This window comes from Strix uralensis, chromosome 5 (assembly GCF_047716275.1).
Source record: "Strix uralensis isolate ZFMK-TIS-50842 chromosome 5, bStrUra1, whole genome shotgun sequence".
Lineage (NCBI taxonomy): Eukaryota > Metazoa > Chordata > Aves > Strigiformes > Strigidae > Strix > Strix uralensis.
In genome coordinates, this window is record NC_133976.1 from 68069148 (window position 1) to 68093263 (window position 24116).

Genomic DNA, 24116 nt, shown 5'->3' on the forward strand with positions numbered 1-24116 from the left:
GGTTTAGATAATCAAAGAAAACTGTAAGTATAAATAGAAACATGAGTGAGTTGCAGGGAAATACTGAGCTGGCATTACTTAAGTATGCACATAAGAACACTGCATAAAAACTATAAGCAAATCTACATAGAGGATTTTTCTCCCATATAGCAGTACCATGCAGCATGCTATTTGGTGAGAAACATTTCAGCATTAACAAACCCTCTTCAGACAGATGGAGCTATGGCAGCATAAAAGTCTTTTCTCTGAATAGTGATACTGCCTGATGAACTGATATTTGCACAAGCAATTCTTGAAAGTGATACAGGTTCAAGTCAGCTCACACATCTGACTGAAAACTATTTCTACAAAAGACAAATTTTCAGTTTGATTTGACTTGCCCCACAACCGCATGATTGCAAAAAAAAAAAGCCATCGTAAGAGAGGAATGACTACGGGAAAGGAATCTGTGGGACTGATCTTTTCTAGATAGTTTCAAACCAATTTAAGCTGATGAACCTATCCTGGAAAAGTGTTCCAAAGTTACACTAAAAAAAAATTTAAAACTTTCTCCTTGGAGTGAGCTGTTAACTTTGGACTCGGCAAACCTACATCCACACTATACAAATCTTTAATCACAATTATGAAAGAGTAACCAATTTCATGGGTGCTTCAGATAGGATGTACAAAGCATGAAATAAATGTTTCACACAGCACTCCCATTCTCTTAAAAGATTAACAAATGGTAACTTCCACTAACAATTCCATGCACAGAGGCTTTTCTTACATAATTTGCTTGTCTGGGTTTTTGGGTTTTTTTTGTTTACAAACTTTATATTGTCAGCACTTGAAGCAGCCTCAATTCACCATTGCTTTAAGCCTGCTCAAAAGTATACATCAAACAGTGGCAGAGAGCAAATGCTATTGTGGCAGCCTTTGACATAACATGAGGAATTATCTCAGAAGTTATTTCCTGTATTCCAATTCCTTCATCTAATACAAAGAGTTTTGCAAGAATTAGATCCTAAGAGTTCTTTGTAAGGAATGAAAATTAGAAACAAATGTAGCTGCACCCCAGTAATTTATCAGTTTTGATGTGGAAGTGCCATCACACAGATTAAAGAGTAGGCATAAGTAATTACCAAGAGCTAATTAACCTGTACAGAAAAGAGTATCTATTTTCATGTAAAAATATTTTTCAAGTCTTATTAATTTAGGCAGAGAATTTTAAAGTAATTGCATAAAAACATGTAGTCTCCCTAAAGTAGCGTCCATTTTCCGTTTAGACTTACATCTGGAAGACTGGAGGGTGGTGGGTTTTTTTTTTTTTTCCAAAGTTCTGTTCATGCTTTTGCTGTCAGCAACCTGGCTTAAAAAGCTGAAGACAGTGCCAAGACACTACTTGCTGACTTCTCTGCCAAACAATTCTTCTATTGTTTTTCAGGATTTAAACTGACGTATCTTTGAGTAAAGTAGTAGTCACAAAACAGTCCAAACAGCCTGAAAATTGGGAAAGCATGGCAAGATCTCTATCAACATTTGGAAACTCATTCAGTTATTCTTTAATTTTGTTATTTTCTTATTCTCTCTTCAGAAATGGATAAACCATGCAAAAAAAAGTCATCAAACGTCTTTAAAAGCTTGGCTGAATTCCTGGTAGGGTTTAAATTTAGGCAGTATTGGTAGAACGCCTCACAACCTGACTCCTGGTGATGAGTAGCTTAAATGAACAAATTTGATTTATAAATTACCAGTTTCCAATATTCTTGTTACTCAGTTCCCTTATTTGTTTACTAGATAAAATGAGAACCCAGGTTTCTAGTATTATTATATATTTATTCCTAATCTTGTTCCTCCTCCCATCCTAAATGAAAAATAATTAAATGCCAATAAATCCTAGACTAGGAATCCAGGTGGTGTTACACTAAGCAGTTTTTACCAGCTAAATTCTCTTTATAGCATTCTCTTTATATTTTAAAGATATTCGAGAGGCACATCCAGCAAATTTAGGAATTGATTCCTACCTCTTGAGACAGTTTACATGTCTATTCCCACACATGCAATTTAACAAAGTCATTTGTATCAGCCAGTAAGACTTCAAAATATCTGAACAACAACACAGGCTCTTTTCTTTAGTAACATAATACTGATTCCAAAAAACTAAGCCCTTCACAGAGCCTTCTAATAGAGAGTTCTTGTACTCCACAGCCTTTTGGAGTTTTGTGTATACAACCTACAGTGATTTAGTATTATCAATAGTAAGTTACATCATTGTCTTTTACATTTTATGAATATGTCTGTTATTTTGAAACTTAAAATTCTGACATCAATTATGGGCTGCATGCAGCAAAACAAAACTTAATTTTCAGAGTTGAACAACACTGAGATCTGTATGTAAGAAAGCTTCCAGATGCATTGCTCAAATGAATTCCTACGGTTTCACTAATAATAATTTAAAAAATCAAATCTATAACTTTAGAGGAAAAATTTGTATAAATTTTGATTAAATTTATACAAAAATTTATTTCTTGAGAGAGTAATCTAGCAAGGATAATTATTTCCTAATAATTCAAGTACTGATTTAGAGTTGAAGAAAAATCATTCTTTAAATGCCAATGTGCTTAGATAGAACAGCCATGTCTTTTGTGAAGAAAGTGAGAAAAGAGGAGAATATAATTTTTTATTTTTGTGCAAATAAGTATTCAGTCCATCATTTAGACTGTTGAAAATATCTCAATCTACCCTCCTCAAGCTTGTATCATCTCAAGTCAATACTCAACTAGCATAGTAGCTAAAGATTTCTTAAGTTTTATGTTCCTCTCATTAAAGTTCTGTGTGTAGTAAAGCTTAAGTAGGAAGATCAGTAGCATTTTCATGTTTACATAGTTTATTTTCAAAACAAGTTAAAGACTGATACATTACCATAGAGAGAGTATTAAGTCTTCCCATACAGCAATGTTTTGTGCACACACAGCATCCATCAAAGCTTTAGTGATAAGATACCAGAGATAGTCTCCAAGACCATTCCTAAGAATCTGCACAACCATAATTAAAACAACATTCCTCTCATTTACTACTAGTAAATTAATATTTATAACTTGGTGATTAGTGTTGTTCTTAAGAGCAGCTGAACTAGGTCAGATCAAAAGTCCATGTAACACAGTGAACTGTTCCCAGTCATGATTAGTAGCAAACGTCTTGGAGAGCTCATCAGAACAGGAGAGATGCACAGCAATACCTTGTTTCAGCAACGATAAACCTCAGCGGTGGGATACTAAATGAAAGAGGTGACCACGTATTCTTCTTCCATGAACGCAGACTAACAGCCTACAGCATCCTGACCTAAACTTTCTACATGTTTTCAGTCACTTTCCTTAGTTACATATGAGTTTTTTTCAGACCTTTTGAACATTAACCACAAGGGTCAACTCTTCTTGATTTCGAACTCCTCCTGATAGTTCTTCTATTGCAATATACAGCAAATGTGTTGTCTACTCTCCTTTCTACCATGTATAATTTTATAGACTTACAGTCTCCACATTAGCCCTCAGTGAAGTACTATATGCATTCTTCAAATGAAGAGCTTCCATCTTTGAACACCCTTGTCAAACTTCTCTGTACCTTCACTAGTTCTATTATATCTTCCTGTTAAACCAGTACTACTTTAGTATAAAACCATGCTCGTATTTCCAGATATGCTTAACTGGAACAATATTATTTCAGATGTCAGGCCTTTATAGTCATGTGACTTTTTGAACTGGTGTCTGATTTCAGGAAGCCTGTTTTCTCTACACTGTAGATCAAGGCCACAACTTCAATTTTTTTCCTAAATGAAAGTGATAAAATATAATCTGAGTATCAATAGATTTTTTTATATCCTGAGGGCATGCAATTCTGTCAATTCATAAGCCTAACATGAAGATGTCAATTAAATTGTATAAATTAGTGCTGCCTTTCAAATAGGAAGTCTTGTTAGAAAGACCTAGAAATCCTTGCAGGAAAAGGTCAGTCAAAAGCAGTGGCATCATGACAAAAAAACTCACACACCTAAGAATCAAAAAGAATTATCTCCTTTTTACTTTCCAAATGAAATTATTTAAACAAACATTTTTCTGAAAGGCTTAGGATTCTCTCAGCACTGACAGGGATCGTGGCAAGTGGTAAAAAGTAGAAACAACCTCTGCCTGTCTCCAATAAGCAAGCTACCATTGCATGTATCTGGACAGCACTGGTCATACCACTCATGGCAACAAAACGCTAGTTACATACAGATGCTCTGTTTCCACTTACCTGCCACTGCAGTGGGAATGCTGATCATCTATTGGTAAGCTCCCATGACTTTCTGGAAATACTACTAAGACAACAAATTGATATAGTTGCATGTAAATGTTTTTTTTTTTAACACATGTAGAGCTTCTTGCTAAAACTGCAAGAATATTTCATTCTATAAACTAAACTTAGAGCAAATGTCTGTTTAACAAAGGAGAAATAAAATATTTAATTAAGATATTGGCTCAAAAGGAGCTTATACTCTCCTCTGTAATGCACGTTACAGCTCAATTCAGTATTCAACACGGCACATTTAGAGCAAGAGGGCAATTTTCTTCCTAGTTACCTTAAGTAAGAAGATTACACTTTTTTTTTTTTTTAAAAGAAGTCAGTGGTAGAATCTGCAAAGAAAGTGATTTCAGTTTTTAAATCACTTCCTAAAGAATGAACACTACAAGTCAGCTAAAAAAACCCTTGAGCCAGTATTAACACTACACAGATGTGGGTTTTGGTTATTATTTTACTTTGGGAAAGTCCCTCTCTCCAGGCAAATACAAAAAAAACCCCCAACTAACCAAGCCCCCAAAAAGAGAAAGTCAATTAAGCAGTCATAATTAACCAGTATATAAAGAGGAAAAAACATTCACCAAAATACATTCTCTATAAAATGTCATTACAGACCTCATCATAAGTTGTGGGTTTTTTTTTAAATGCTGAACTACTTATACAGAGTGAACAAGAAAATATTTTAATTGGCCTCTAGCTTCATATTCTTCCACCTATTAATCTTGTACCACAACGAAAACCTTTAACCTGTTGTTGTAACAAAAAGATCTTCTACAAGCAGATGGTTAACTTTGGTTAGATAAAAAAATTATTCGAAAGGAAAAGCTGAGCCATATAAAATATTTAACATGAACCACTTCAGCTGCCTCAAAACAGGTTATAAAGATACATAAGCTTTTGATGAATTCACACTATTCAGTTCATCTACTGCTCAGACAGGTCATGTCTTGAAAACATAGCTGTTTCCTTTAAGCTCAAGAGAACAGTAATTGTATGTAAATTCCTGTCCTAACTTCATGCAGGGTATTAATCATTCTCTTCTCAGGTGCTGGGACTACATGCCAATCCTATTCCCAAGTATTTCTAGAAACAGAAAGCAATCTTTCTTGTAGACTTTATTTTTCTCCATTAAAAGTCTTTATTCTGAAGAAATGTGTCCATTCAGAGGCATGCTGCCTCTCCCCACTCAGCCCCCTCCCTATTTACTGGTGTAATTCACAAAATATTTCTCTGACTCAATAGGTTGCTTACAGTTACTGATGCCTATCAAATAATATCCTGATACCATTATCTTTTCTGGGACTTGCATCTCCTCAGCTTTCTGTGAGTCAGTTTTTCCCAAATTATCCTGGCCATTATTATGCTACCAGGTGAATCATAATAGCATAAAGTAGTAACACTGGAAGATGAGGACAGCTAATTACTGAAAATAAAAATCACAGCTTCAAAGATTGTTCCACACACTTTTTTTTTTTATTACACCTTGAGCAAGTAAATATGTATTAATTTATTAAATATCTAAGTATAGCTTACAGACTAGTAATGGTCTTGTATAATTTCTGGTGGCCCAAAGAACAACCAGAACACCAAAGAAGAAAGATCTGAACATATACAGAAATAGCTCACAGCAGTATCACCAGAGAACTCTAGAACAAGCATTTCCATCGCATTTTGTGCAGTACAAAACATAATCTAAAAGCATGAAAAGCCAAGATTCTTTAAAAAAATGAAGAAACAAGAACAATGGTTTTGGATACAAATTAAAAAAAAAAAATATGTAAACACATAGTTGAAACCCAAGTTGCTAGGTTATGGAAATTTATTATGAAATTAGATTCTTCCCCCTTCCCATCTCTTTTATTTGAGTGCTGAGTGCTAAGTATGTACCAATATATGAAATTAAGTCAAGTAACTTTTTTTGTTTTTACCATTTCAATACATAACTTGGAATAAAACCAATGAAATAGCATAATTTATCTCTAAAAATAAGACCAGAGAGTTTAGTGGCTCTTGATTATGTTTTCCTTACAAGGATCCTTTTCAGAAAAGTTTATGTTTCAGTTTAGAACAATGATAATTAGTGCCTGTGGGAATAAAGCAAACTAATTTTTCCACAGCAATATAATTTCCTGTAACTTTAATTTTTAAATGATGATACTCTATAGTTGCTCTGATACAACATTTTACTGTCTACAGTGTGATCAGGATTTGAAACAATTAGCTGTTATCAGTTTAATTCCCACCCCCCCCATGTAAAATAGTTTTACTCATTTGTTACAAATAAACCTGTATACAAAAAAAGAGAATTTGCTAATAAGCTCCACATATTTTTAAGGGTGCTAATGAATTCTTCTAGCTTTGGATTAAATTATTTAAAGTGACAAAACCAAATAGACGCAACTTTAAGTGTAGCTGGAGTACAGGCACTGTGGCTGTTCTTGGTATTGCAACGGAACTCATTTTCAGAACTCCAGGAATCCATCTTCACTGACTAGGAAGAGTAGTATTTCATCTACATAAAAGGGGACATAGCCAAATCACTTAAATACAGATATAAGAGCTGACAGTGGTTTGCAGAGAGACAACAGTACAGAACAGAGGATAACTCCAATGTCAGTCCCAGAGTACACTTACAGGACACACAGTTCAGATGCGGAAGAAACTACAGTTGTCCTTAGAGCCCCTGAACAGTTACTTTTCATTCAGCAACAGTAAGAAACAGTGTTTTAATGGGAATGTAGCTGTACAAAAGACAGCAAATGCAACCAAATTTGGGAGAATAAACCTGCATCCTTTCCTACTGAAATAGAAAATAACTATCGGCACTTTCTTTTCAAGTTTTAATGATGCACAGGGAACTACGTTTAATCGCCACACCTCATGAGGAAGATTCATTAAATACTTCAAAAAAAGCTTTTAAAAAAAGACCAATATTCTATTATATAGAAAAAAACACCCCTAACATTCCCTTGTAGACTTCTCAGCGAACAGTATTGGATCTTTCCCAAAATAAATCCTGGGGCTACAGAATTAGACTAAGAAAAGTAACAATGAATTGAACAGACATTGTGTCATTCACTCAGGCAGTTCCAGAAGCCAAAACAGAGTCAATAAATACATATGGTGAAGTTATGCATGTATTAGTATTTACAACATCCTTATGCCCTGACATTAAGGCTCCAGAAATTCAACAGCAGTGTTGCAAAGTGCTGTAAAACAACAAAACCAAACAAAACTCACAAATCCTACACAGCTAGCCACATACTTCTTGTAATCCTGCCGATGAAATTCCCATAATTTTCAAATGGAAATGAGAAATTACTATTACATCATTTCATAAAAAACAACAAAAAACCCCCACATTCTTTTAAGTATCAAAAAAAGCTTTTTATTTTGTTTTAAAAGAAAGCACAGAACAGATAGATTAGCCGTTCCTACTACTTCACAGCCATTAACCTGACTTTTTTACTTGAATATTTTAAGCATTGTCCTACCAGCACACAGGTGTTTATGCTTTTCATTTTTAGAGAAATGGTATATAAAGTTGATCTCCATTGAAAGTTGATCTCCAGTTGAAAAATAATTTCAAGCATAGTAAAAAAATGCTGTTCAATAGCACAAAACTAAGTATTAATAAAACCATTCAAGAAATGTATTTCTTAAGTACCATTCTTCTGACACGGCTTTACACTCCATAATACATTTATCCTTGCTTCAGAATGAGACATTTCATAATGAATTAATTTGAACTTAACATTACTTTACTTACAAGACAGCTACAAACACTATCCATTTTAAAATGTTTTATTCTCAATTCAGCACTGTACTTTTTCATCAATACCTCTAACAGTTAATTTCAATATGCACTTTAATCCACTAAGAAAATCGAAGCTTAGTATTCAATAATCAAATATTTCTTCATCTGAGTATCATGAAAGCCTCCCACACAAAACCACAGATGTGTTGGCAAAACTTTACTAGGAACATTACAAAAGCACTGTAAAGCAGTTTGGACTTACCTAATGACCACAACACTATCTCCTCAAAAAAAATAAACCAGCTTTGATAAAAAGAAAGCAAAAATTCCCCAACCACAAGTCATATTTTTCTATTATCATTTCACAGTGACATTGTCGTAACATCTTAGAGACCTGGAGATAAAATGGAGAATGAATCAGTCTTGTCATGGTGTGGCCAAAAGAATACACCAAGAACAATTCAACCCCTGACTTGTCCATTAACATTCAGAGGTTATTTTCTTCTAGTGTCATCAACTAGATGGATTCCTTCACCAAAACTAATAGCAGCCAATCTTTCATAGACAACAGTTCAGAAGACAAATATGCCTAAAATACACCAAGCTACTGACAGCACTACAAAGAAAAAAAACAACCTCAAGTTCAATCACTAACCTATACCTCCACTCTCTGTAAAATGAGAAGTGCTGCATCAAGTCCTTAGCAGCACATAGATGCAAGTAATCCAAACCATCATATGGCCAATTAAAGAGCATCACTGATCTAAAGGAAACTCACTGAGCATTTCTCCCTCAAAAGAATGACTAGCACATTTGTATGAAGTACAGGAGAAAGTCATAAAAAGCAGTTTGGTTTTGCTCTACTATGTGAGTTTAACACAGTCCTCTCCCCACAATTCTTTTTTGGGAAGAAAGGGAGGAGGGAAGGTGGTGAGGGGAAACAACAGAGGAATGGACAGACTGAAGATTTTATTTGCTGTCAAAAGCGCATTAGTTCAATGCTTATGTATCGCTGTTTTAAATACGTTGCAGATGAGCATGCACACATATACACCACGTCCTCTGCCTTACAACCTTAAAGAAATAAATCAAGTAATCCATCAGTATACAGAGAGAGGTTTTTAAACATATCGCTAAATTACCATGATTATAGTGAGTTGTGCCTAGCGCTCTTTTGCTTTTAGTTAAGGGAAAAAAAAAAAAGGTGAAAGTAAAAAAAATAAAAATCTGTAAAGCATAAAGTTTTGACTTTTCAGTATTTAGCACTGTATCCTGAGCAGGTCCTAATTTTGACTGAATAGCAGAAGATCCTGCAAGGTTCATTTCAGGCTGCAGGCATCTGATACTGAACTGACCTCACTGTATTTACATTCCCCTTAGGAAAATTTGGCATGCAGGCCAACTGGGCAAGATCATGTCTAACACTACTTAAGCTACCAGTGCTAGAAGCAAGCAGAATAACAGCGAAAAGAGTAGGGTGAACAAGAAGGACACATATATAGAATAAAAAGGATGAAGAGAAGGTCCAACAGCAGAAGGAAAGAAGAACTGAAGAGACAAGAGTTGGAGACAGTTGTTTTTCTGATATAAACAAGTCCCTAATTTTTTTCAAACTAGTAGTGTAGACAAGCTTTACAACTAGTAAAAAGCAAATTACCTCAACTCAAGGAAAATAAACTAATCAGAAGACTTGAAATATTTGCATCTGCTCAAAACTAACAGCTGCCAACTACAACTTTGTCTGCATTGCATTTGACTTCTTGTGGTAGCCATACCTATGTCAAATTTGGACAGAAAAAACCCTAAAACACAAAACTCCCCCATAAACTCTGCTTTTGACCATTCCCATTACAGCTGTAATAGAGATATCTATTGAACCCAGCAGTTAAATCTAATCCAAAATGTATTCACCTCCATTTGTTACAATTTAGGTCCCTACTGCTACAGAAAATTTAGATAGGAATACAAGAGACAGTCGGCAACTCCTACTTCCATTTTTCCTAGAAGTGCTTATCCCATCTTGAAACAAGTGAAAAACTGTCTGTTCTTTACAGATTCACTCTGCCAGCTACATAACCTCCTATATACCAGGCCTAGTGAAACTGTACGAGACACAGGTTCTGAACCAACTCCAGACTGATTTCTTCATCTCCTTAAAAAATTAAATAAAAACCTTAAATTACCATAATTTCTTTGGAAACCCTATTTCCAAATGCACAAAGCAATTTTTAAACAAAGTAATAACATAATTGAAATGCAAGAGTTCTCATACAAGTTAATGTCAATTGCAATACCTGTCTAAAGTGACAGTAACTTCAATCCTCATTAAAAGTTTGAAAAGTTTCTGCCTGTTTTAACAATTTATAAATAGCATCACTGTAAGTCAAAAAGGAAAACCAACTCCATTACTGAACAACGACTGCAAAAGACCCTCTCCCCCTCTTATTTAAAACCAGGATGCTAATAATTCCAACTCCTCAGCCTGATGCAGTCTCTCAGGTAGCTCAAGTTGAAATCATAGAGGGCTGTGAAACACAACCACTTACAAGCTAATAGGACATCACTGCTTGCTTTCATCAACAGATTTTTTTTTCCTACTTTAATTGCAAGATTTTCACATAACTTACATATTTGAGCTCCAAAATGTTCTGAAGCAGCAGGCACCCAAACAAAATATTATAATGAAGAGGATAAAGCACTGGCATTTGAATTGACTGCTGAATTTGATAGCACTTTTTGTTGTTTTAAACCACAAAGTGAGCCATCAGAGGCAACTGAAATCCCGAATTTCTTGTTAGACAGGTTTGGCACTCTCACCTGAAGTTGAACAAAAACCACAACAGTGAGCTCTATTCTGAAGTGTATTGCAAAATCTCTTTTGTGCTTAGCTTAGGATACAAGAATAAAGAGCACTTCAGGAAAAAGTTCAGATTTTTCTTGATGTCTAGAAATCTTTTGATGTTTTGAAAGTGAAGCAAGACGCAAGTGATCCACGTAAGAAATTTGGAGTGGGGGGTCCTTGAAAGAGGCATAAAGAACAATGCATCATATATATTACACACACACACACACACACACATATAGATATTTAAAAATAAAACCCCACTACTGGAAGTGAGAGGGCCAAAAGGATACTGTTTCATTTCATTTATATTTAAACAGAAGTCACTTTACCCATAACAGTAGGTATCACTCATCTAAATAATTCCAAGTCTTCACCTTTTATACTGCTTACTATGTACTATGCATTGCACTCAGCTAGAAAATTACACAGATTGAATGGTTTTGTTGTCAGTTTAACTGCTTTTAAGACCAAACTTTTCTTAAACACTATTTGTGGCAATCTGGGAAAGTTTTTATTTCGATTTCCAGAAAAAAACCCTTTAATTTAGTAACTGAATTATCAGACAGGAGTTGCAGAAAAAGAAATACAAGGCTCAGTACAAAATGATATAAGTCAAACCACCTTTTCAGCAGTGCTACCACAATTCACACTCTACTTCCTTCTAGTCTCATCTCCACACTACTTCAAGGCAAGGTTTCTTAAGTGGTCTTGCCGCCTGTCAGTTCATTTTTATTTGAAGTTGAGCAAAAGGAGGGACAGAAGCAGGAGACAGGTTGCATGGCAGTGATCAGAACATACTAGTGTGTCAAGGTTCATCAGCATGGTGTAGTCCTTCGGTATGCTTGTAAAAAGAGATAAGAAACACTAAGTCAGTATTTTTTACTGACCACTAACTACAGACAGATGGCCCAAGGCTCCTGGTGATGAGTGTAAGCGTTTAGGCTCCTAAACTCTTCAAATGCATTGTAGAGCAATTTTAATAACTACCTCCTGCCTGATCAAAGATAACTTCAGTGACCCACACATAAAATTCACTATATTAGAGATGTTCTTCTTAGGTGTTCAATTCAGCCAACTAAATATTTATTGGTTCAAAAGTCAAATGCTTTTAACTCTGTAGATACAATAAAGATGGATCAATTAGTAAAAACTAAAGTTTTATGAATTGAAAAAAAATTTAGTAACATTTGTGTTACTAAACACCTCGGGAAAACACGTCAGTGTTTCAGACCAGGTAAGCACAGGAGATTGTACCATAAAAGAGACTGAAGATCAGAACAGATTATATGAATTTCTAATGAGGTTTAACTTGCATCATTATTATGATTAAAATTAAAAATTAATGGTTAAAATAAACATTTGATGTTATGACACTGATTGCTCAAACACATATTTTTGCTTGTAATTTGATTTTTCAATCTTCTGTATCAAATTTTATCAAATATTTTAACCAAGAAGTTTTAAATTTATCTAGAGGATTTTCTTTGTACGTGGAAAATACGAAAGTAGCCTTACAAAATGGTGTGGCCAACATGTAAAAACAACCAACTAAAAATATCTCCAGTCTTAGACAGCTTTACTCTCTCCACCAAGAAATCAAGTTATCCTTTTCGACATTTGGATTACAAAGTTTTTTTTTCCCCCCACAGGTATTTGGGAGAAGCACTTATGTATTCTTGTTGCTTACAACATTTTATTTCGAAGTGAGATTTCTGTCCTTCTTATAAACCAGGTTCATTGAAAAACTTTAAATAAAGATGATGCCACCTGTTTTTACACATCCCAAAAGTCATTCTCAAAAATGATAGATGTTAGACATTGGTTAGCAGCTGCATAATCTGTAGAATTTAACACAAAATTAGAGAAAAAAGAACATAACAGAATTTTGCTAGTAGTATAACTCAGATAAAAGCAAAAAAAGCTAGTTTTTTTGCAGGACAATGTCAGTAGTCCTCAGTGAGTAATACAGAATATACAAGTTTTCATGAAATACTAGAATTGAAAGATGGCAAAGATGGCATTTTAAATCAACACTTTCACCAGGTATTCTCCTTTCAAACACCTTTGTTTACTAGGACGCCCCTCTTACCCAGTCTGACACACTGAAATGTTTCCAGTTAATAAAGCACAAAATTTGTTCTTTAAGTATTTGCTTCTACTAAACATGATTCATAATAGATTCTGGAAGCTATTTTTAAAAACCAGGATGCTAATTTTAAAGGATAAGTTGCTTGGCAATAAATCTTTCCTTACAAATTATTGTTCTTCCTAAGAGAAGCATGGAGAGAGCCATGGTGGAGAGCGCCATGGTGGAGAAAGCCATGAAGAACTAAGTTTGTGAAGCCTCCTGAATAGGCAAGTGTTTTTCAATTGTTTATATAAAGTTCTATGATCATCACAGCCCACAAAGGCATTCAAAATGCAGTCTAAAAGCCTTTTTTTCCACTTCACAGATTTCAAACAATTATTCAACTTGAGTTTTATATGTCTGGAGCGGAAATATGTAACTTCACAACCAACTACTTAAGCAGACCTCCCTGTCCTACCCAGCACTGGGAAGTAGGAATCTTTCCCAAAGAGTTTTACTGGAGTGCCTGTGCTATTGAATTCCCATTCCCAAACTTCTACTTCTGAAAATGCCTACTGATGCAATTTCTTCCACGACAACATCGCTATAAGAGAATACTTTCCCTTCAAGCAAATGCAAGACCAAGTGAAGTGAACAAGAGAGGCTACCTTCCACATTCAAAAGAAAGAAGGCAAGGGAAGGAAAGAGAAGGAGGAAGTGTTTAAATTTAGGTATTTACTTACTGAAACACAGAAAAAACACCCATACAGGCATCACGTTGGCAGAAATCCCAGCAGTCAGGGCTGTGGAGCTTTGCTTCCAGCCAGCATTTGCCTCAATCTTCACAGGAGTTTTCTCCCTCTCTCACACACGCACAGAAGTGAACTGAAGATCGCTCTGAACTGCCAACCAAAGTGTATCTCAGGTTTAATGAAAGTGTAACTCATTATAATAAGAGCCAGTGTAACATAAACATATGCAGGAAAAACAGGCTTAGCGCAGCACCACAACAGACGCTAGTTTTGATCCAGTACAACAAAACACTTGCAGACCACAGAAAAAAGTCCGTGCGATTCCTTTAAGTAAAAGCAAAACATAATGTGCACCAGGTAAAATCTGGACCCATAAAAGTTCTACCGAATAGTGGCTACACCAAATAAACTTCTCTGCTGCAAAATTTCACAAGGTACCTGCCTGCCAGTTCAGGAGTTTTTGGAAGTGTCCCTCAGTTCCAGGTACTACAGGACATGAGTACCGAGACAGGGAAGAGAAAAAGACCCAGTGCAACACCCTAACACAACGGGAAGAAGAAATACTGGTACAGGTCCCAGAATAATTCTTAGAGTGCACATCAGTTCAGTTACCTTTTTTTTTTTCAAAGGGGGAGTGGTTGGGAAAAGAAATGCATCGCTATGTTTACAAAATAATGCAGCAGCCACCTACATAGAAAGTTACAATTGATCACCATTTCCTTTTTCACCACCCTTCACACATTGTAGGTACCAAAAAATCAAAAAGCACAGAAGAATTCACTTCACAGTAATAACACCATAAATTATATATTAGTTTTACCTGCTATTATTAACACCATCATCAATTATGGTGAAAGTTAGGGAAGAAATATTACCACTTCCAAAAACAAGGATCTGAAACTGGGGAAGTTAACTTACTAATTTGTTAACACCTATGAAAAAGCTTGAGTGTCTTCAGTGTCTTTCTCACGGATTTCGACATTTCATGTAACAACTTACACATAGATTTTTTTTTTAATTTTTAAATAATTATCTATTAATTCTTACAAGTGGTTAAAAAACTTGTTTTTTAAAAAAAATAAAACTTCAAGTTTCATCATGGTTTCAAGTCTTATCTTAGTAAAACTCAAGCATTTGAGGCATTATGTAATTTAGAAACACACTTTAGGAAAGACACAGCTCAAAATATCAACCACAGACAACACATTCAAAAAGACTTTATAAGCACAGTAATTCCTAATGTTCACATCTGATGTTCTACCTGCCAGACTAACTTTGAAACAGGTTCATAAGCCAGGGGTAATAGGCCCTGCCAGACCTGCACACGAGTCAGACAACATGTTTTCACAGGGTGAACTTTTGCCACCCTTCCCTCTGGGAGAAATTCCATCGAGTTTGCTCCTAGGAAATCAGTTCCCACCCCTACTCCTTTTACTGACTTTACTGCCACGGCTCCTTTCTGCCTGGTTTAGTCTCCACTCCTCCCCCTTCTGCAACTACTCCCACCTTTTTAGCCTTCTCCTTCAGTACACCACTACCCCCATCCTCTTCCCACAGCATCCCCCCCATAAGCTGCTTTTTGGATGCAGTCCCACCTCTCCTCCTCTGACCCACACTCATTTCTTCCCGTGTCTAGAGTCTTTCCACCTCCACACCCAGCTTCGGCATTGTGGTATTTTTGGTTCTTGAAATATTTCAGTGGACTAAAGAAGTGTTAAAATAGATAATAAATTTGCAGGCATTCCCAAAAAGTTCTTTTCTGAACAGCTTTGCTCACTACAAAGGTAAAAGGCACAGGTCAGTTGTTCATTGTAATGTTATGTCTCAGTTCACTCATGTAGCCATACACCATTATTTCATGTAGAGCTTTTACCATGTAAGAATGAACCAGATGAGGGCCAAGAATAAACTTTACTCTTTCCTTAATTTTAGAAAAATAAAAGTAACAAGAAAAGAACTAAATTTCTGGGAGGAATGCTGTGATTCTTAGTGTTGGAAGAAAACAATCTGATCTATTTTCTCCAAATTCTGTTTTTCCTTTCAAAGGGCTCTTCTCTGCAAACATGACTAGTTCTTTGATTTTTCTGGAGAAAGTCTCAGCTGAATGGGAAAGGATATTTAGAATGCACATAACAAAGGTTCAAACGAAAGCTGAATTCTCAATGAGAACAGGTTTATTTTAGTAAACAGAAACTCAAGGCTGAAAAAGATCTTATCCCTTTTAATCACTTCATTTTTTCTTACCTTCCCAGCTTTCAAGCTACATGCCTACAATAAGCAAACCTGCATTGATAAAAGTCTCTATAAAAGCATACAAAACCTCTGTTTGATGCAATGGTGAACTCACCTCGGCTTTGGCCTGGGTTTGCCAATGGCTTGTTTCAGCAAGCAACAGGCAAAAATTGTTCTGATAAATTCAGAAAAAGGTAAACTTCAACACAAAACCCTAAAAATGAAACTTTAACTTTCTTAATTCTTTAAGTTTTTAGTAACTTCTTCAGTCAGCTTTTGTACTGCCCAAAATGTATCAGTCCTACATCAGAGTTAAGAAATATCAAATTCAAACACCCAAACAGACTTATCTAAGAGTACTTCTGTAGAAGCCAAACTAGGTAGACTGATGCAAAATTCTTCAAATACCATCCTTGGATTGATTTTTAAAACAACTTTATTTGGTAAATTAATAACCTAAATAATATAACCCTGCTTAAAAAAAAAAAATATAAAAATCCTAACATCTGTTCAGAACTACTGAAATGAAAAGGGATAAAAGGCAAGAAAAGTAAGCATATGCCTCAGTTTAGATAGTCAGGGGGTTTTAACCAGCAATAAGGTTTTGTTAAACACATGCATATGAATATACACACACATATACATACACAAGGAGAAAGACATATTTATGCAATTTTATAGCACTCAAAACCAGTGCCTTGGTGCCTAATGACTATGCAGTAATCATGAGGTACTAAACACATCAAGTTGAAAATTCTCACTGATCTTAATAGAAAAGGAGTTGGAAGCCCATGACCAGTTAGGTCTTCTCTACTGACAAGTATCATACTGGGATTGCCACATGGGTCCATTTCCTTACACATTTATAAATAATATAAGTAACTTAAGTTTCCCACACTACTGTCCAGCTTAAATCTGTTTTGGGGATAAAGCCTTAACTTTGCAGACTTCAGTGAGTGTTTACTACACTAAGTGTAAATAACTAGTCCAGTGAAGTATTCTAAGCAGAACAAAAGAAAATCCCAAATTTTTCAGCATGCTGTGCCATCATTTTCAAACTGAGGAGTTTTCCCATATATAGTTTTACTCCATAAGACAGAAGATTCAATAGGTAACTGATAATAAACTAATTGTTAAAGGTTATATGTCTAGACATACAGCCCTATATTCCAGGTAAACGTTTAGTTGTTGTATAAATAAAGATTATACCCAAAGCCAGCATTACTTCAGAACAGCTTACAGAGAGAGTTCCCATCAAGTGATGAAGAAGGGCTATCTGTGTACATTTCTAACATTAAGTAAACAAAAACAGACTTTCTCACTCCCAAAGAGACAAAACAATTTAACAACATAACCTCACCTCATGAGAATATATACAATATATTATGGAATTACATAATTTTTTACTCCAAGTAACAAACAATACCTTTTGTTATTTGCATTTACAAGGGATGGGGAGGATGTGGGGGAAGGATTCTGTCATTACCAAGTATTACAATTCTTCTACTAACCCAAAAAACAATGCAAAAAAGGTCAAAGCCTTAACTGTCATCAACTTAGTAATACAACCCTATACAAAAACAAAACCACCTTATGCAATGGAAACAACTCCCTATCTATCCCTGTTTCAGAATATCTTTCCTTCTTAAAGCTAGAACAAATTCAATGCCATGGGGAAAAAAAGAAGTGCGTAAAGTAGTCACCATTTGGTATTTATTCTGAAAACGAGCGTACACATCCCAGGAAAAATACAGTGTCCTTTAAAAATAATCACATTTCAATGCAGTCTGTATCCTGAGTCATTTGTTTGAAATGCCAGTCCAAGGAATGTTAAGATTTAGCTGACGATTATCTTCTTGACATTATCCCAATTTGATTATACAGTGTTTACTACATCAAAGCCAGAAAAAGCACAGTAATAGATTCAGCGACACACCCACTTGGAACACTGAAGACCTATTATTAAAGAACCATAAGAATAATTTTCAAAAGGTTTTTATTTTCAAACACAGTCTAGATCTTACCATAAAGCAAGATTGTTAAATATTTTTATTCAACCCACACATTTGAAGCTGTGCCTCAGAAGTTAGGTGAAATTGTTTATGTGATCAGGAAACTTGACTATCCTTCTTGTCTAACTCTCTTATGGGACACATTACAGAAATCCAACAGCCAAGTTCCACATGGCTGAAATCAGTAGGGTGCTATTAACATTCATTCCCTTGTAACTTTGTAACTCACACTGCAATATAAAGCAAGGCGTTTCTTTCAGACCTGACCACGAACAAGTTTTCAGTATTTTTAGTTTCATTATGCTGTAATCAACATAATTAATATTAAGCAAATCAGTACACTCAAATGGGCAGGTTACAGTTAAAAATCCACATGTGGGGGTGCCTGTATAGCACAAGGTCACAATAACCTGCGTGTTTTCCACTCATGCGGGAATACCACAGTAGTTTAGATTCAGACAACGAGAATTATTATAATCAACACGTCATCCTGAGTTACACTGCCTAGGATTATAAAACAGTGATTATAATGTTGTCACCCTGTCTACGTTAGCTTTCAGATCTCCTCTAGCACCGGTAGGGCTGAATGCTAGACAGCTTTACAAGGAGAAGCTATCATTGGACAGAATTTTAAATTCAGCCTGAGAGGCTACACAACAAACACGTATTTAACTAAGGATGCCAAACTGGTCATACCATGTGAACCTTTCAGCAGGCTTGACAGCACTATCCCTGCTATACTCCTACATCTATCAAATCACAGAGAAGCGTTGCTTGTGCAACATGTTTTCAAAGATGCAGCGCAACTTTCAAATATAAACAGAGCTATATTCAGTGCTGGCTATCCACAAAACAATCAGCTTAATGTACATCCTAACAGTTATGATAACACCTTGAACACAAGATCTTGTAAGGACAAGAGTACACAAACAACCTACCACTTTGTAAGTTTGTGCAAAAGCGTACCAGTCAGTCTACAATAGCTGTCCACACACTTTATTCTAAGAAAAATCAATTTGCTATTTTCCAGTTACTATAGCTAACATACTGTTCATAGAATAAACCTATGAGAACAAGTTCCATCTGCAAGTCTAGAAGAATTTCTTTTTATATCATATAAACACACAAATACAGCTCTCTAATTTTCACTCATCTTCATTTAATAAACTGAACTGAACACCAGAGGTGAAATCCTTAGTACATTCCTGTCCTCAGCCTCCTGTCAGTTGCTATCCAACACTAGTGTAATGTAAATTACAAGAAGGCAGAGTAGAACAGTAAAACAAACACGTCACCTATTAACAAGAAGTGCCCTTCTAGAGAGCACAGCACCAGTCCTAACCAGATTTTTGGAGCATTAACCTTCAGTATATTTTTAAAAATTTTGTTTAGGATCAAATCACTTTCCTATATAAATTAAACCATGAAACACATACGTAACACGCATCCCATATGTCTACAACACAGCTTACACAGAGCAGCTACCTTTTGCTCAACACTAAGACACAGAAAAACCTACCTGCAGCCTATAACCTCTATGACTAGTTGTAACCGTCACTCATATAAGTTACCCCACTGATGACACTATTCATTGAAAGATGTCAAACCAAGCATACAATGTAGTGAGTACAAACTCCTGAATGGATTGAGAAAAGCCTGCAAATTGTTAAATAACAGAAAGAGAAGGATATTAACCAGACAAATACACCTAGGAGCCATTTTAAAGTTTTCCATTTTAAAGTTTGACCATCTTGAGAGGAAAATCCTGTAAGAAGTTTGTACAGATCTGATCAACACAACCTCTGGACTTCTACTTAACAGCTCTATTTCCATGCCTCTTATTCAAAAATACAATACATACACAGCAAGTCTACCACAGTGGACTACACTCCTCAAAACATACTAAAACCTGAATAAAAAAAAATAAAATCAATGCTAGAAGCAGTAACAGGAGGTCTGCAAAAAACCCAGTCACATTAAACCTTCAGAGAGGCTTTAAACAACGTAATTACTAGAGAAGCAAGGCTCTTCTCCGAGTGATGAAGTTAAGATCTTGCCTTTCTGAAAGCATTTATGGTATGACAGTGTATACACACAAGCATCAAACAAGCAGACAAACTCAAGGAGTTCTCAACTTTCAAGGACATTTGCTGCTAGATGGTTACACTCACAGCAGAAATTTCATTTGAACCTGCATCCTTAAGGAGCTTTAATTAAAAGTATTAACACAAAAACTCAAGAATTGTTTTAGCTGTGCAGAATTCAGTAAACAAAGGGCTACATACACTATGACAAGCTTCAATACTCCTCTTAGATTTACAGCAGAACATTTAAATTCAGTTTGGAATACATTCAAGATTACAGCAACATTTAGACAGACCAATCGAAAATTATAGTATTGTGACAGATAAACATTCAACTTACTTTACATAGTATCTTGCACCTTCAAAAGTATAAGCTTCCTCCCAACCTGTGGGTAAGTCTGGAAAACAAGTAGCAAAATATTTCAATTAACTTTTGAGATGATGCTACCCATACTTGTCTACTCCCTAAAACTAAGGTACTTAAAATATCATGTGTCTGATTCCACATGTCAAAGCTCACTCACAATACCGTCTCAGTTTAAATTTTGTAATCCAAGAGAAGCTACACGCATGAAAATCTGATTTGGATTTCTCAAATAATAACAAGGGTTTAAGTGTGCCCTTATTTAACAATGTGCCTTCCTTTGACCAGTAACTAGAACTCACAGACATCACCAGATCTTTCTGCCTTGAACTTCAGAAGCATCAAATTACCTGACAGGCAGAGATGTAAAAAAATCAATTTACTGAGTTTGCGTTACATGCAAGTCACAAACATCTTAACAGGCATGATATCAACTACACCACAGAGCATTAGCATTATGTTAGAATAATTTCACCACTGTTGTTCACAACAACTGTTCCTGCAGTGTTTACAACTCTATTCAATTTTACATGAAAATAATCTTCACTGCAAATCTAGTAGAGAAAGTGGGTACATCTTTTTCTTCTCTGTTACCACTCTTAGGACTCAGGAGCCCACATATTAAAAAAAACCCCAAACCACCATTAGCAGTCAAATTTTTTCAAGTAACAGCTTCCTGATGTAATGGAAGCTCTGAAGATATTGGGCACCTCTATGCAACTCTAGATACATCACTACCTTAAAAGTTTGCCCCAGTTAATAATCGATATGTAGGACTTGATCATTGAATTATAAAAGCAAGAATGCACTTCCTAATTAAAAGAAAAAATACTCAGTCCGGGTCATGTGATTTTTCTTCACCCCCCCTCAGTTTTCTTATTTGCTCTGTCTGACTTTTTTTCTTCACTCCTATCTTCTCTAGAACAAAAATCAAGGTGTCTTTCAATAATAGCACAGGGCAAAATACAGCAAACAGGAAGTCTCTCTAGCAGAAGTATTTATGGCTGCTATAAGAACTTTGCAAAAAATACATTTCCAGTGCTGAACATCTCAAGGAATAAAAAGTACTTCAATTCATAATGGAGGACAAAGCTTTCCTCATTGTCTAGTAAATATCTCACAGTATTATTTAATAAGGAGCTTTGCAATAATACACACTTCCAAAAGAAGTGTTATTTGCTCAAAAAATTGTTTCTTGAGAGAAGACATATTTTGACTAGGTTCCAAAACAGTGGTCAGGGCAAAACAAGATATAAAGCCCAGAATTAATCTGCTTGATTGTATCTGTGTATGGAGAGATTCAGTAACATACACATGAATAAGGAAAACTACAGGAACAGGTTTGTTTTGCAGACATTTCAGTATCTGATTGATAAATCATGGTCAGTATATCCAAGGTCATGCCTTATTCTTGTGTTCACAAACAAGTTTAATTTACCTGATAATAACTCTATGTTACATACAATAGTCCAGATACTCCAAAGCAAAATGCATTTCCTTTAGAAGGCACTTAATGGCAGAAACAAATAAAACACTTAGCAAATTACTGGGAAATCACCCTCAGTCAACAGAGGCACTGGTAATAGTTCAAAAAAAAAAAAAAAAAATTAGTACTCAGCTAATGTTAGTGTCCAAGAAGCAAAGCACTTCACACACATCTGCCCCCATGCACATTGCTACATTGCTGTAGATGAAGGCCAGTTCCTCAGTTAATCTGACTACTAAAAGAGGGGGAAGAAGAGCCCGATAGTAATCAGTAGTTCTATTTCCTGGCATTAAATTACTTCTTACAAAAAACACACCATTGCAAATCAAACTGCAGAGTTCGAATAGCCAGAAACCTGTGCTTTTTTAAACAAACAACAAAAAAAAAAGGTTCCCCACAGTTTTCTAAAAGGCTGATTCTGATTTCTTAACGCCTAAGTATCAACCAAACATAAAAAGCAAATAATCTGATATAGTCCAATTCGCTTGCAGATCTTCCTGCAATTACCCAAGTCGTTACATACATAAAAACAACTGCACTTATTACTACACTCCACCACCGCCCAGTGGCATATGTAGCCTGTGTGCAATTCCAGCAGTCAGCTTGGCTCTGGGTCTCCAGAGTGTCTGCTGTAAATCCTCCTCCTCCAGCACCTCCTGCTGCTACTTCTCCAGAGTGGAACAAACAGCAGCAGCAAAGAAGACCGATTCCACCCTCCTCCCTCCAAGTTAGTCCTAATGTTTCAGTCCCTTTTCCTCCTACCTATTCCACCTCTCTCAGTCACTTAGAAACCACCCACACTCAGCCTAGATGGAAATGAAGAGAGGAAAAGGGTTTCTAGGTGACTAGTGAAATCAGCCTCTACATTTCTAGTATACCTATCGTGGTTATATCTAAGTACTGCTGGAAACAGAAATAAGATGAGTGGTTTAATGCTAAACTGAGGAAAGATGCTATGCAGGTGAATAACGGGGGTAGCCTGTAAGGAGCACGGGAGGAATAAGGCGGTCTCTCATGGTAACTATACAATATTATAGGGGTAATACAAGGCAACAGGAAAAAAAAAAAAAAAAAGCAAAGAAAGAAATTACACAGACACGGAGGGAAAACACAGGTGGGAGGGAAAACGCTTTAAGAAAAAGATGAGGGGCACCCTGATGGCAAGCTGGGCAGGCAAGGCTGTACTATAGTGTCATTCCTGCTCAACCGGGGGCAAACTGCGAGAAGTGCGGGGAGCGGGGAAAGCACGGGGTGAGGAGTTGTCTCGGGTGACTGCGGCGGCACCGAGACGGCTTCTAGGCTCGGGCGGCCCGGGGGCAGCGGGGCGAAGCCAGCGGCGCTGCCCGCGCCGGCGCGGGGGGAAGGGGCCGCGGCGCTGAGCCCGCCCGGGGGTTGGGGCGGGCGGGGGACGGCCGCGGGAGCGCGGGGCGATGGGCTTGGCGAGACCCCGGAGCGGGGAGGGGAGGGGAGGGGAGGAGGGTGGCGCTCGTCGGGCGGCCGGGCGGGGGCGGCCGTGCCGGGGAAGGGCCGGGGGGCCCCGGTCGCCCCCGGGCGGGGCTCCTACCTGCGCTGCGGCGGTGCCCGGTGATCACGGCCTCCCCGGTGAGCGGGTGCAGCCAGGTCGTGCTCTTCGCCTCCTCGCTGCGGGGACGGACACACGGACCGAGTCAGGCAGGCGCAGCCCCGCCGCCGCCCGCCCGCCCGCCCGCCCCTCCCGGCCCCCCGCCTGCCCAGCCCAGCCCAGCTCCGCTCCCCTCCTCGTCGGCCCCCAGCTCACTTGATGAAGAAGACGCGGCCGCCCTGGCTGATCCCGTAACTCCAGCTGCCGGGCAGCGCCCGCAACCGCTCCGCGCTCAGCTCCGCCGGGGCCGCCATGGCCGAGCCGCCGCCGCCGCCGCCAGCGCAGCCGGGGAGAGCCGAGGGGAGCGGGGAGGGGGGGGGGGGGGCGGCGCGGGCACGAGCGAGCGCGTCCCCGCCACCGCCACCAACACCTTGGGGAGGGGGAGGGCACAGCGCGAGGGGGAGGGGGCGCAGCGCCCCGCCCCGCCCCGCGCGGGCACGCCCCTCCCGCCGCGGGGGCGCGCGCTGCCCGCCCCCGCCACGGCCGTTGGGGCGGGGCGGGACGGGGCGGGGCGCGGCGGGCGGTGCTGCCGGGACTGGGGGCAGCCCAGCGGGGCGGTGTCGCACCCCGCCCGGAGCGGG

The 24116-nt window shown here is 37.6% G+C and overlaps 1 protein-coding gene across 41 annotated transcripts in view; it reads right to left on the bottom strand.

Moving 5' to 3' along the window:
* Window positions 1-23891, bottom strand: part of PLEKHA5 (pleckstrin homology domain containing A5) — a 168977-nt gene extending 145086 nt beyond the window's left edge. For 32 of the 41 annotated variants that reach the window (XR_012629286.1, XR_012629287.1, XR_012629292.1 and 29 more), the window contains exons 1-3: window positions 23692-23891; window positions 23479-23555; window positions 20405-20462 (exon numbers count right to left, since the gene is read on the bottom strand). Coding sequence is in view for 33 of the 41 variants with exons in the window: in XM_074871491.1 (XP_074727592.1) it covers window positions 20405-20462; window positions 23479-23555; window positions 23692-23789 (233 nt within the window). In the remaining 8 variants the exon portion in view is untranslated. Of the gene's footprint in view, window positions 1-4269; window positions 4334-5697; window positions 6827-7543; window positions 11758-13727; window positions 13887-20404; window positions 20463-23478; window positions 23556-23691 lie in introns of those variants that run through there. The other 9 variants (XM_074871498.1, XM_074871499.1, XR_012629289.1 and 6 more) reach the window with 8 other exon arrangements.
* Between the last annotated feature and the right edge of the window lie 225 nt (window positions 23892-24116).